Source organism: Pecten maximus, chromosome 9, assembly GCF_902652985.1.
Source record: "Pecten maximus chromosome 9, xPecMax1.1, whole genome shotgun sequence".
NCBI classification, from domain to species: domain Eukaryota; kingdom Metazoa; phylum Mollusca; class Bivalvia; order Pectinida; family Pectinidae; genus Pecten; species Pecten maximus.
This window is the reverse complement of record NC_047023.1, coordinates 32,736,385-32,746,532: the sequence shown is the minus strand read 5'-3', so window position 1 is coordinate 32,746,532 and position 10,148 is coordinate 32,736,385. Positions and strand designations below refer to the sequence as shown.

General features: G+C 35.9%; 1 protein-coding gene across 1 annotated transcript in view; it reads right to left on the bottom strand.

Moving 5' to 3' along the window:
- Positions 1–511: 511 nt before the first annotated feature.
- Positions 512–10,148, bottom strand: part of LOC117334604 (protein flp-like) — a 45,917-nt gene continuing 36,280 nt past the window's right edge. The window contains exons 3-5 of the mRNA XM_033894301.1: positions 9,227–9,487; positions 5,587–5,846; positions 512–4,146 (exon numbers count right to left, since the gene is read on the bottom strand). Of these exons, the coding sequence (XP_033750192.1) occupies positions 3,428–4,146; positions 5,587–5,846; positions 9,227–9,487 (1,240 nt within the window). The 3' untranslated portion in view covers positions 512–3,427. The remainder of the gene's footprint in view (positions 4,147–5,586; positions 5,847–9,226; positions 9,488–10,148) is intronic.

The following is a 10,148-nucleotide window of genomic DNA, read 5'->3' as shown; positions in this document are numbered from 1 at the left end:
TATTCTCCAAAGTTTAATGCAATATATTTTACGTTTTAAAGATTTTCTTGATTAATAAGTCCATAGAGTAGAGATGAAAACGATAAAATTACACTGATTCTCATATAAAGATCCATAAAAATATGATTCAGATAGTTTAATGTATATTTGGTGTATGTTCGGGAGTAACTAAAGGTCAATCTGGCACGCGGTAGATGATCAAAGATGACGTCATCTGGCACATAAAACCAAGACTTTAGGCTCTGATTGGCTACTGAAGATAGTGCAGATCTACCAACATACATCTTCTCCGTCAAAAGTAGAGATTTGTTGTTAAGATGATGTATGACTTTATGTTTTAGTACTTCAAAAAGTATATCTTTTGAAATCCTCTCAGACTTATTTCTTAATGACACATTCACATGTTTCGGTATAGACACAAAAACATGTACTGTATATGAGTTTCGTTTTTATTGAGTAAGAAGATGAAAGTGTTGTTAAGTGGACGTTTTAAACCAATAAAACAAGAATGTGAACAATAGAATATTTTATTTTCTAGTCACAGACATATACAATTCATCATCATGTAGGTCCACGTATTCCTACATCACCACGTACAACAATGTACGTAAACAGCTTAAAAGCGATACAGTGAGAAAAAAAAAACCCATTGACATTACACCAGTAATACATCGGCACAGATACCAAAATCTATCATACATACAGATACAAATAAAACCTTTCTTGAGACCTCTCTCGTATCTGAAATGAAATTTGGACAAAATCCACATGAAATACAAGACGACACGAAATTCGGCCATTTATTAGCGGGGAGCGGGTACAGACATGTAATGGCGGCGTTCCATCACCATGGCGACGATGTGATATACCAGACGCAATCACTTTCCACAGATATATTTCATTTTATGAAATAATAGAAATTGTGTATATCTGTCAATGGAAATAGGCGGTTGATCGCTACGATATATACCATCTGTAACAATTATTTCACGGTGGGAAGGGAGACACAACTACCTAATAGCTAGTGATTTTAAATATAATTGAAAGTGTTATCTAAATGTTTTCACCAGGAAATTCTATCTAAAATCCGCATTGCTTTGTAAAACTTATATTATCAGATTATTCTGAAATGTTAAAGACAAGTCTTATTCTATATTATAAACACAGAGATATTCCGATATAGATAAAGGTACAGAACGTACATACATGTAGTTAAGGCAGAGGCTATACCGAATGGTAAATTCTCAAGGTCAGCTAATCTTACACAAATATTCATCATGACAATAAATACATAAATGGACTTTCTTTTCTTTCTGTTAATTGCAATACAAACTGTATAACTGATTTACAAATACAATTAAAATGAAACAGATTACAATTGCATTCTTAAAAAAGAATGCGCCGGAAGGAAACCTACATGTATACAAAGACGTTACATCCGGTGTGTATTCCAACGCAGAATTAGGAAATAGCATCACTCACAAGCTGCACTTAATGACATAGAGAACAATGCCTTTTGATTAAAACACAATAGCCTGAAAGCTACCGGCACAGCGGCGAGACTCTCAGCTCGTATAGGTGAACGGTACATTTGCGTGAGAACGTAGAAAAACCCAATTACTGCACTCTCATTCAGATAAAGTCTTTATCGTCAAGCCATGTCTTTAGCGATTACACAGGAATTGTCCACGAATTAAGAAAGGAAAGCAGTTCATGAAAAAAAGTAAATCAGGGACGTTGATTATGTGGTTTATTTCTATCAACATCCAGACTTGAATGGCACCAGCTAGTTCAGGCGATATATTAAATTTTCTGATTCTAATATTTCCCGGACACATACCGAGTGCTGTAATTACACTGTCATCCAGGGTCCTACATAAGTACAACCTCAGTACACAAGACATACCAAACGGTGACGTGGATCACAGAGCACGGAACACACAGACTAAGCACGTATATATCATGTGACACGCAATAATTGATGACGTATTGATATAAGCAAAAACCATTAGTATTTTACAATGCAAAGTTGCAAAGTTATGTATATAATGAATGAAACCAAAAATATGACATATAAAATATGTCTGTTGGGGAGGGTATGAAACATTTATTATACATGTATAACATGCAAAATAGTTTTACGCAGCACTTTTCGTAGCTGTGCTGTATTGAACATGGGGAGTAAAACTAAAGTTCAGAAATCAGCAACTCCATAATTCTATACCAATGAATGAATGAATCAATCAATCAATCAAAACCAAATCACCTTTTCCTCGTAACAACTTCGAATATCGTTGTACTTTTACTCCACAACGCTTAAATGATATTTAGTTTTGAAATCCCATTATAAAATGAAACGGCATAATCATTTTTTTTTTTTTTTTTTATGTTTCATAATTTGATGACATTCAAATGTTATTGCCTCGATTTCTATAATGAGAGCGAAGAAATTGTATGAAATTTTTAATCAACTCAAAATATTTTCTGAAACGTCGAAGGTCTTACAAGACCAAAGATTCTCTGCTCATATTGTCTGGACGTTGCTGACGCATTGACACAAAACTATTATTTTTTTCATTTGTTTACAATAGTGTGATGGTTGACAGCTAGTCAGGATCGCTGTTTAGAGAAGAAGTGAGCTCACCATTTTATAACAAAGTCAAGGCTTAGTAATCCAAAACACCACTCTTGCGATGTGCACACGGTATTTACCGAAATATCGTTAAATTGTGTAACAGACATCTAATTATTAACAGGAATATCGACCATCAAATATGTCTCAATCACATAATGGAGTAGAGTATTTAGTAAAATCACTCCGAAGTTGGCCTCATCATTCCAACTTAAATCATCGTCATTTAAGATTGAATTCATCAAAGTGCAGTGAAACACCCTTGATCTGAATTGATATTATTTGAATATAAGGATATTGCATTGATGTGGACACACCTGAGAAGATATTGAAAGTTCGTTTATCGAGAGCTTTGTTAATCCGGAATAATCACTTAACGAAGCGAAGTAACTCTAATCCGGAAATTCCCAAACAACTGAATGTAATCTCCAAAATAAGGCAAATATCATCTCAATGTACACGTAAGAGTGCCTCGATAATCCGACAAAAACAACTAAAGTTTAGTATCGCATATCCAGAAACTCTATCCCGATACGCGGATTGACAGAAAAATGCCTCATCGACCTGATTGATCTTACAATTGCATCCGAACCTTAATAACTCGGACCCCCCCATCCCCAAACGACTTGCTAGTGTAGACTCGATAGTCCAAGTACCAGACACAGACACTGTAACACTTCCCAGCGACACAAACCCGTTAACTGGAGTATTACGGAATATTTCCAAAAACCAAAATGTGGAGAAGGCTCCGTCAGCTGTCGGTCACTCATGAAAGAATTAACTACTGTGCATTCGCTATGATCGGCAGACAGGAATTTTTCTGAAGATGAAAAGGTTTATAATCCAAATAATCAGAAGACCAAGCGGAGTGTCCATTGACTGTAGTGTATTAGCACTGTTACGTTGGGAAGCAACGCCAACGTACAGAGTATTAGGGAGGTCGTTTTGTGTCATAAATCGTTGAAATTCTGGTGGGTCTTTTGTGTCGAATGTCGTGACCTGGAATGCTGCAAAGTAACCTGAAAGAGTTTCCATCTTGAACTTAATCGTTCCAAAGTTTAACACAAAGGCGGCAAATCCAAGTGTCTCGAAATGGAATTCGTCCCTCAAAGCTTTTGGATACAAGCCTAATGTCACTACTCCATACTTTATGATCAGATTGCCTGTTGTTCCATTGACGGCTACAATCATTCGGCCGTAGGCTGGATTTTCATACTCTCCAATGTAATAAGTCGTATTTCTAGGAAGAGCACGTGTTTTGTCGATCAAAGGTTTCGGCTTCTCCTTGCCAGGTCTAAACCACGGTTCAGGGAAGGAACATATCGTTGACCCGTTAAGCCATGGCTTTTCATCAAGGTACATGTCTGCCAAATAATTATGTATATTTGTCCTCAAAATGTAGCCATAATCCTCACCGGTCAGTGACGTATATATACCAAGGCGCATGGCCGGAAATAGTGTTATCAGTGCTCGGTATCCCCATGTCGATCCAGAATGTGTCAATATTTCATATCCTTGAAAAGAAACGAAATTAAAATTATTGCAAATATATATATATATATATAATAATGAAGTGTAATTGTACTTAAATGTGTGTTTTTTTAACATCTTGATTCATTTCGATGATGATGACGTGTAGCTGTACGTGACTTTTACATACACACGTGGCGTATAGAAGGGCGATCAACTAAAACTCAAATAAAACTTTAATATTCAAGATATTAGGCTTTCTCTTGGTCACACGCATACATTGTATGATTGAAAAATGTATTCCCTCGCTAATCAAAAGTTATCATGGGGTACCAATGGAGAATGCATTGTGGTCATTCCAGTGATGTTTTACGAAGTTTGGGAATCGAATTATTGCCAGAAGGTACCCCTTTGTGTATTGGTTTTGATGAATCAGTGATTCAACCTCCTAAAATCACGACAGCTTGGTATGGTCTTAAATCACGACAGATTGGTATCGTCTCAAATCATCACACATTTGTATGGTCTCAAATCACTACACATACACGAATCTTGTTTAGTCTTTTCAGTATAGTAAGATGAATGCATGCATTGGACAATTGGAACAGTTACAGTGAGTCTATATTCATCCCCTTGATGAAAACCGCTTTTGAAAATGTAATGCAGACATGTTTTTTTTAAATTTTGTTGATTGACAATGCACTCGACTCAAAACAGACATTTCCTTTTGTGTGCCCTTGACAAGTATTCTTCACAAAGGAATTTTCTTGGCTAGATATTTGCATATTATTTTCTATAAGCACGATATTTAGTCTTCTTCCTTGCATAGAAAGACAAATGCCGACAGTGTTATTAATATGACGCCGTGCAATTGACTAACTGGTAATGGAGGTCTGGAAGGAAGCGAGCATGGGACTCCGGATAATACTGCTTCGCTTCCGAGTAAAATCAGTTAAACGGAGATAATATATTTAATTTCATATCTGTTTGTTAATGCATTACAGTGCGTTTATACAGATCAAAGCCTTTCACATTTCTTGCATAATGTATCGGAAAATTGTGAAGACAACCACTGCAAATGACAGAAGTCTGATTTACGTCAGTTTGCTTGTGCGAAGGCTTACTGTGTGCCCTTTCATCGTAATGCATTCCGCGCGTGTGCATAAAAATACTAACGTATCATATGTTTTAAATGAATTGTGTTTACGCTTGAAATCAATTGGAAAAGCTATTTTGTCGTCGAGTTTTACGAAAATGAGCTCCTCTATTAATCAATTTGATTTTCTCTGTAGTTGTGGAAAAATAGTTTTCTTTGGTGTTCATAATGACTTAAGTTGAACAGCTATGAAACGAATCAATATTACGGCATACTCTCTAACCACGCCAGGACAATATGTTATATCTCCTGAAGAGGGTCGCCTTTTCTGATTAAATTCATTATGAAATTAATTAGATAAACCGACATGTCGTATTTGGCTACCAACCTCGATAGTAGCCATTTTTCCATCCAAGAGCGTAGTTGGTCTGACAATGAGTGTACGGTACCACTGGTTTGGTAAAATATTTAAAAATGGACGACTTGGCGATGGTATTGTGTGCTTTATGAGTGTGTGACAGCGCCCTCTCGTCCACGACTTTCACGGAGAATGAGTTGCGTCCCTTGTCGAGGTGGAACATCATCCATTTAGCCATATCATTCGCTGAGCTCATCACACAACCGGAACCACACAGGTTACCCCACTCTCTAGAAAGAAAGATAAAAAGGCCCCTCATTGTCTCAATCATAAAATTTAAAAGCAAAATATATTGTATTTGTAAGCTATGTTGACGTTGTTACATGTACATGCATTTGTCCTTTCAAAGAAGTTCAGCCTAATACTACATACATTAATTTCATCAAAAGATCGCTTTGATATTTAATGGATAAATCCATGCCATACATAGATGTACATGTATATGACCTATTGCGACATCATCAAATGATAATCATCTCGTGTTGTCGCATTGGCGCATTATCAAACCACGCCAAGGCGAGATTTAAGAGATAAAATGTCGTCTTGTGTTTTTAAACCGGGACATGGCGTCAATACGCAAAAATGCTAACAAGACATATTTAATACGCTAATTAGCGTGCATAAAATGACGTGTTGGCGCCTGATCGCTTTGACAGTAATCAGCCGCCATTCGGTGTCAATGTTTTCCTCCACTATCATGATCTTTGGTATCTTAGTAAATTATATAGTGACGACTTTGTACATGGGGACGTGTATGTTTATCTTAGTATATTATACAGTGACCACTTTGTACATGGGGACGTGTATGTTTATTTTAGTATATTATACAGTGACGACTTTGTACATGGGGACGTGTATGTTTATCTTTGTATATTATATAGTGACGACTTTGTACATGGGGACGTGTATGTTTATCTTTGTATATTATATAGTGACGACTTTGTACATGGGGACGTGTATGTTTATTTTAGTATATTATATAGTGACGACTTTGTACATGGGGACGTGTATGTTTATTTTAGTATATTATATAGTGACGACTTTGTACATGGGGACGTGTATGTTTATCTTAGTATATTATACAGTGACGACTTTGTACATGGGGACGTGTGTGTTTATCTTAGTATATTATATAGTGACGACTTTGTACATGGGGACGTGTATGTTTATCTTAGTATATTATATAGTGACGACTTTGTACATGGGGACGTGTATGTTTATCTTAGTATATTATATAGTGACGACTTTGTACATGGGGACGTGTATGTTTATTTTAGTATATTATATAGTGACGACTTTGTACATGGGGACGTGTATGTTTATTTTAGTATATTATATAGTGACGACTTTGTACATGGGGACGTGTATGTTTATTTTAGTATATTATATAGTGACGACTTTGTACATGGGGACGTGTATGTTTATCTTAGTATAGTATACAGTGACGACTTTGTACATGGGGACGTGTATGTTTATCTTTGTATATTATATAGTGACCACTTTGTACATGGGGACGTGTATGTTTATTTTAGTATATTATATAGTGACGACTTTGTACATGGGGACGTGTATGTTTATCTTAGTATATTATATAGTGACGACTTTGTACATGGGGACGTGTATGTTTATTTTAGTATATTATATAGTGACGACTTTGTACATGGGGACGTGTATGTTTATCTTAGTATATTATATAGTGACGACTTTGTACATGGGGACGTGTATGTTTATTTTAGTATATTATATAGTGACGACTTTGTACATGGGGACGTGTATGTTTATCTTAGTATAGTATACAGTGACGACTTTGTACATGGGGACGTGTATGTTTATCTTTGTATATTATATAGTGACCACTTTGTACATGGGGACGTGTATGTTTATCTTTGTATATTATACAGTGACGACTTTGTACATGGGGACGTGTATGTTTATTTTAGTATATTATACAGTGACGACGTTGTACATGGGGACGTGTATGTTTATCTTAGTATATTATATAGTGACCACTTTGTACATGGGGACGTGTATGTTTATCTTAGTATATTATACAGTGACCACTTTGTACATGGGGACGTGTATGTTTATTTTAGTATATTATATAGTGACGACGTTGTACATGGGGACGTGTATGTTTATTTTAGTATATTATATAGTGACGACGTTGTACATGGGGACGTGTATGTTTATTTTAGTAAATCATATAGTGACGACTTTGTACATAGGGACGTGTATGTTTATCTTAGTATATTATACAGTGACGACTTTGTACATGGGGACGTGTATGTTTATCTTAGTATATTATACAGTGACGACTTTGTACATGGGGACGTGTATGTTTATTTTAGTAAATCATATAGTGACGACTTTGTACATGGGGACGTGTATGTTTATCTTAGTATATTATATAGTGACGACTTTGTACATGGGGACGTGTATGTTTATTTTAGTAAATCATATAGTGACGACTTTGTACATGGGGACGTGTATGTTTATCTTAGTATATTATACAGTGACGACTTTGTACATGGGGACGTGTATGTTTATTTTAGTAAATCATATAGTGACGACTTTGTACATGGGGACGTGTATGTTTATCTTAGTATATTATATAGTGACGACTTTGTACATGGGGACGTGTATGTTTATCTTAGTATATTATACAGTGACGACTTTGTACATGGGGACGTGTATGTTTATTTTAGTATATTATATAGTGACCACTTTGTACATGGGGACGTGTATGTTTATCTTAGTATATTATATAGTGACGACTTTGTACATGGGGACGTGTATGTTTATCTTAGTATATTATACAGTGACGACTTTGTACATGGGGACGTGTATGTTTATCTTAGTATATTATATAGTGACGACTTTGTACATGGGGACGTGTATGTTTATCTTAGTATATTATACAGTGACGACTTTGTACATGGGGACGTGTATGTTTATCTTAGTATATTATACAGTGACGACTTTGTACATGGGGACGTGTATGTTTATCTTAGTATATTATACAGTGACGACTTTGTACATGGGGACGTGTATGTTTATCTTAGTATATTATACAGTGACGACTTTGTACATGGGGACGTGTATGTTTATCTTTGTATATTATATAGTGACGACTTTGTACATGGGGACGTGTATGTTTATCTTAGTATATTATACAGTGACGACTTTGTACATGGGGACGTGTATGTTTATCTTAGTATATTATACAGTGACGACTTTGTACATGGGGACGTGTATGTTTATCTTTGTATATTATACAGTGACGACGTTGTACATGGGGACGTGTATGTTTATCTTAGTAAATCATATAGTGACGACTTTGTACATGGGGACGTGTATGTTTATTTTACTATATTATATACATGTGTGTAGTGACCACTTTGTACATGGGGATGTGTATGTTTATTTTAGTATATTATATAGTGACGACGTTGTACATGGGGACGTGTATGTTTATTTTAGTAAATCATATAGTGACGACTTTGTACATGGGGACGTGTATGTTTATCTTAGTATATTACATAGTGCCGAATATCTTGATGTATCTTTACTTGGAAGTATATTTTTCACCTGCTAAGGTATCACATCTTACTTTGATAATCTAAATGCCACTGGATGGATTTCACCATAGAAATCAATGTAGCCTGTGGCGAGATCTATCTTCTTTTCCTCGGCTACTGTTGCAAATGTCGTCGACGACATTCCTATTGGGTTTAGAAGTTCTTCTCTGACGAGATCCTCCCAGCTTTTCCCGCCAAGTCGCTCGGCAATATCCGTGATGATACCATACATGAGATTGCTGTAGTAAAAACTTTCCCGGAACCGGCCCCGTCCTCTAAGGAACTTGATGCGCCTGCGTGAGAAAACATAGCATATCTGCTTATCTAAGAAGATTATTTTTCTCTCCACTTGTTTTCGTTTGCATGTTTTTCTAAAATAAGTACACGTGTCTCAAAATGAATGTGTAATGTTACGTCAATCATCTGCCCAGTGTTTTAATCACCGTTACTGTTATGACCGTGATTACCGTAAAATGTGAACATTCAGGCGAACTTTTCCTTTCCAGGAAAGACTTCAGAACTGAATATCAGGAGTATTTATGGTTCTATGAATATGTGTACACAACATTTCTTACTAGCAGTCATGCCATAATGAATGAATACAGTCCCCATTGGCATTTTACTATTTGCGTTCATATTATAATGAAGGTACCACATTCAAAGACGACCAGTTTAACTAAAACGCAGGTACTTATCTATTTAACAGTCTTTAAGTCACTACTGGTAATGATGTACTCAAAGGACGCCAAAAGGACGCCAAAAGGACACCAAAACGACGCCAAAACGACGCCAAAAGATAACACTGCTATCACTAACAGTTTGTACATACATACATCAATGTACAGTTCAAACACAACTTAGCAAACATAAACGAGTTCCAGTGTTTTTCTAAAGCCACACATATAATGCATCATGTAGTGGGTATGTCTTACATTGAAAAAAAGACAACTTTGG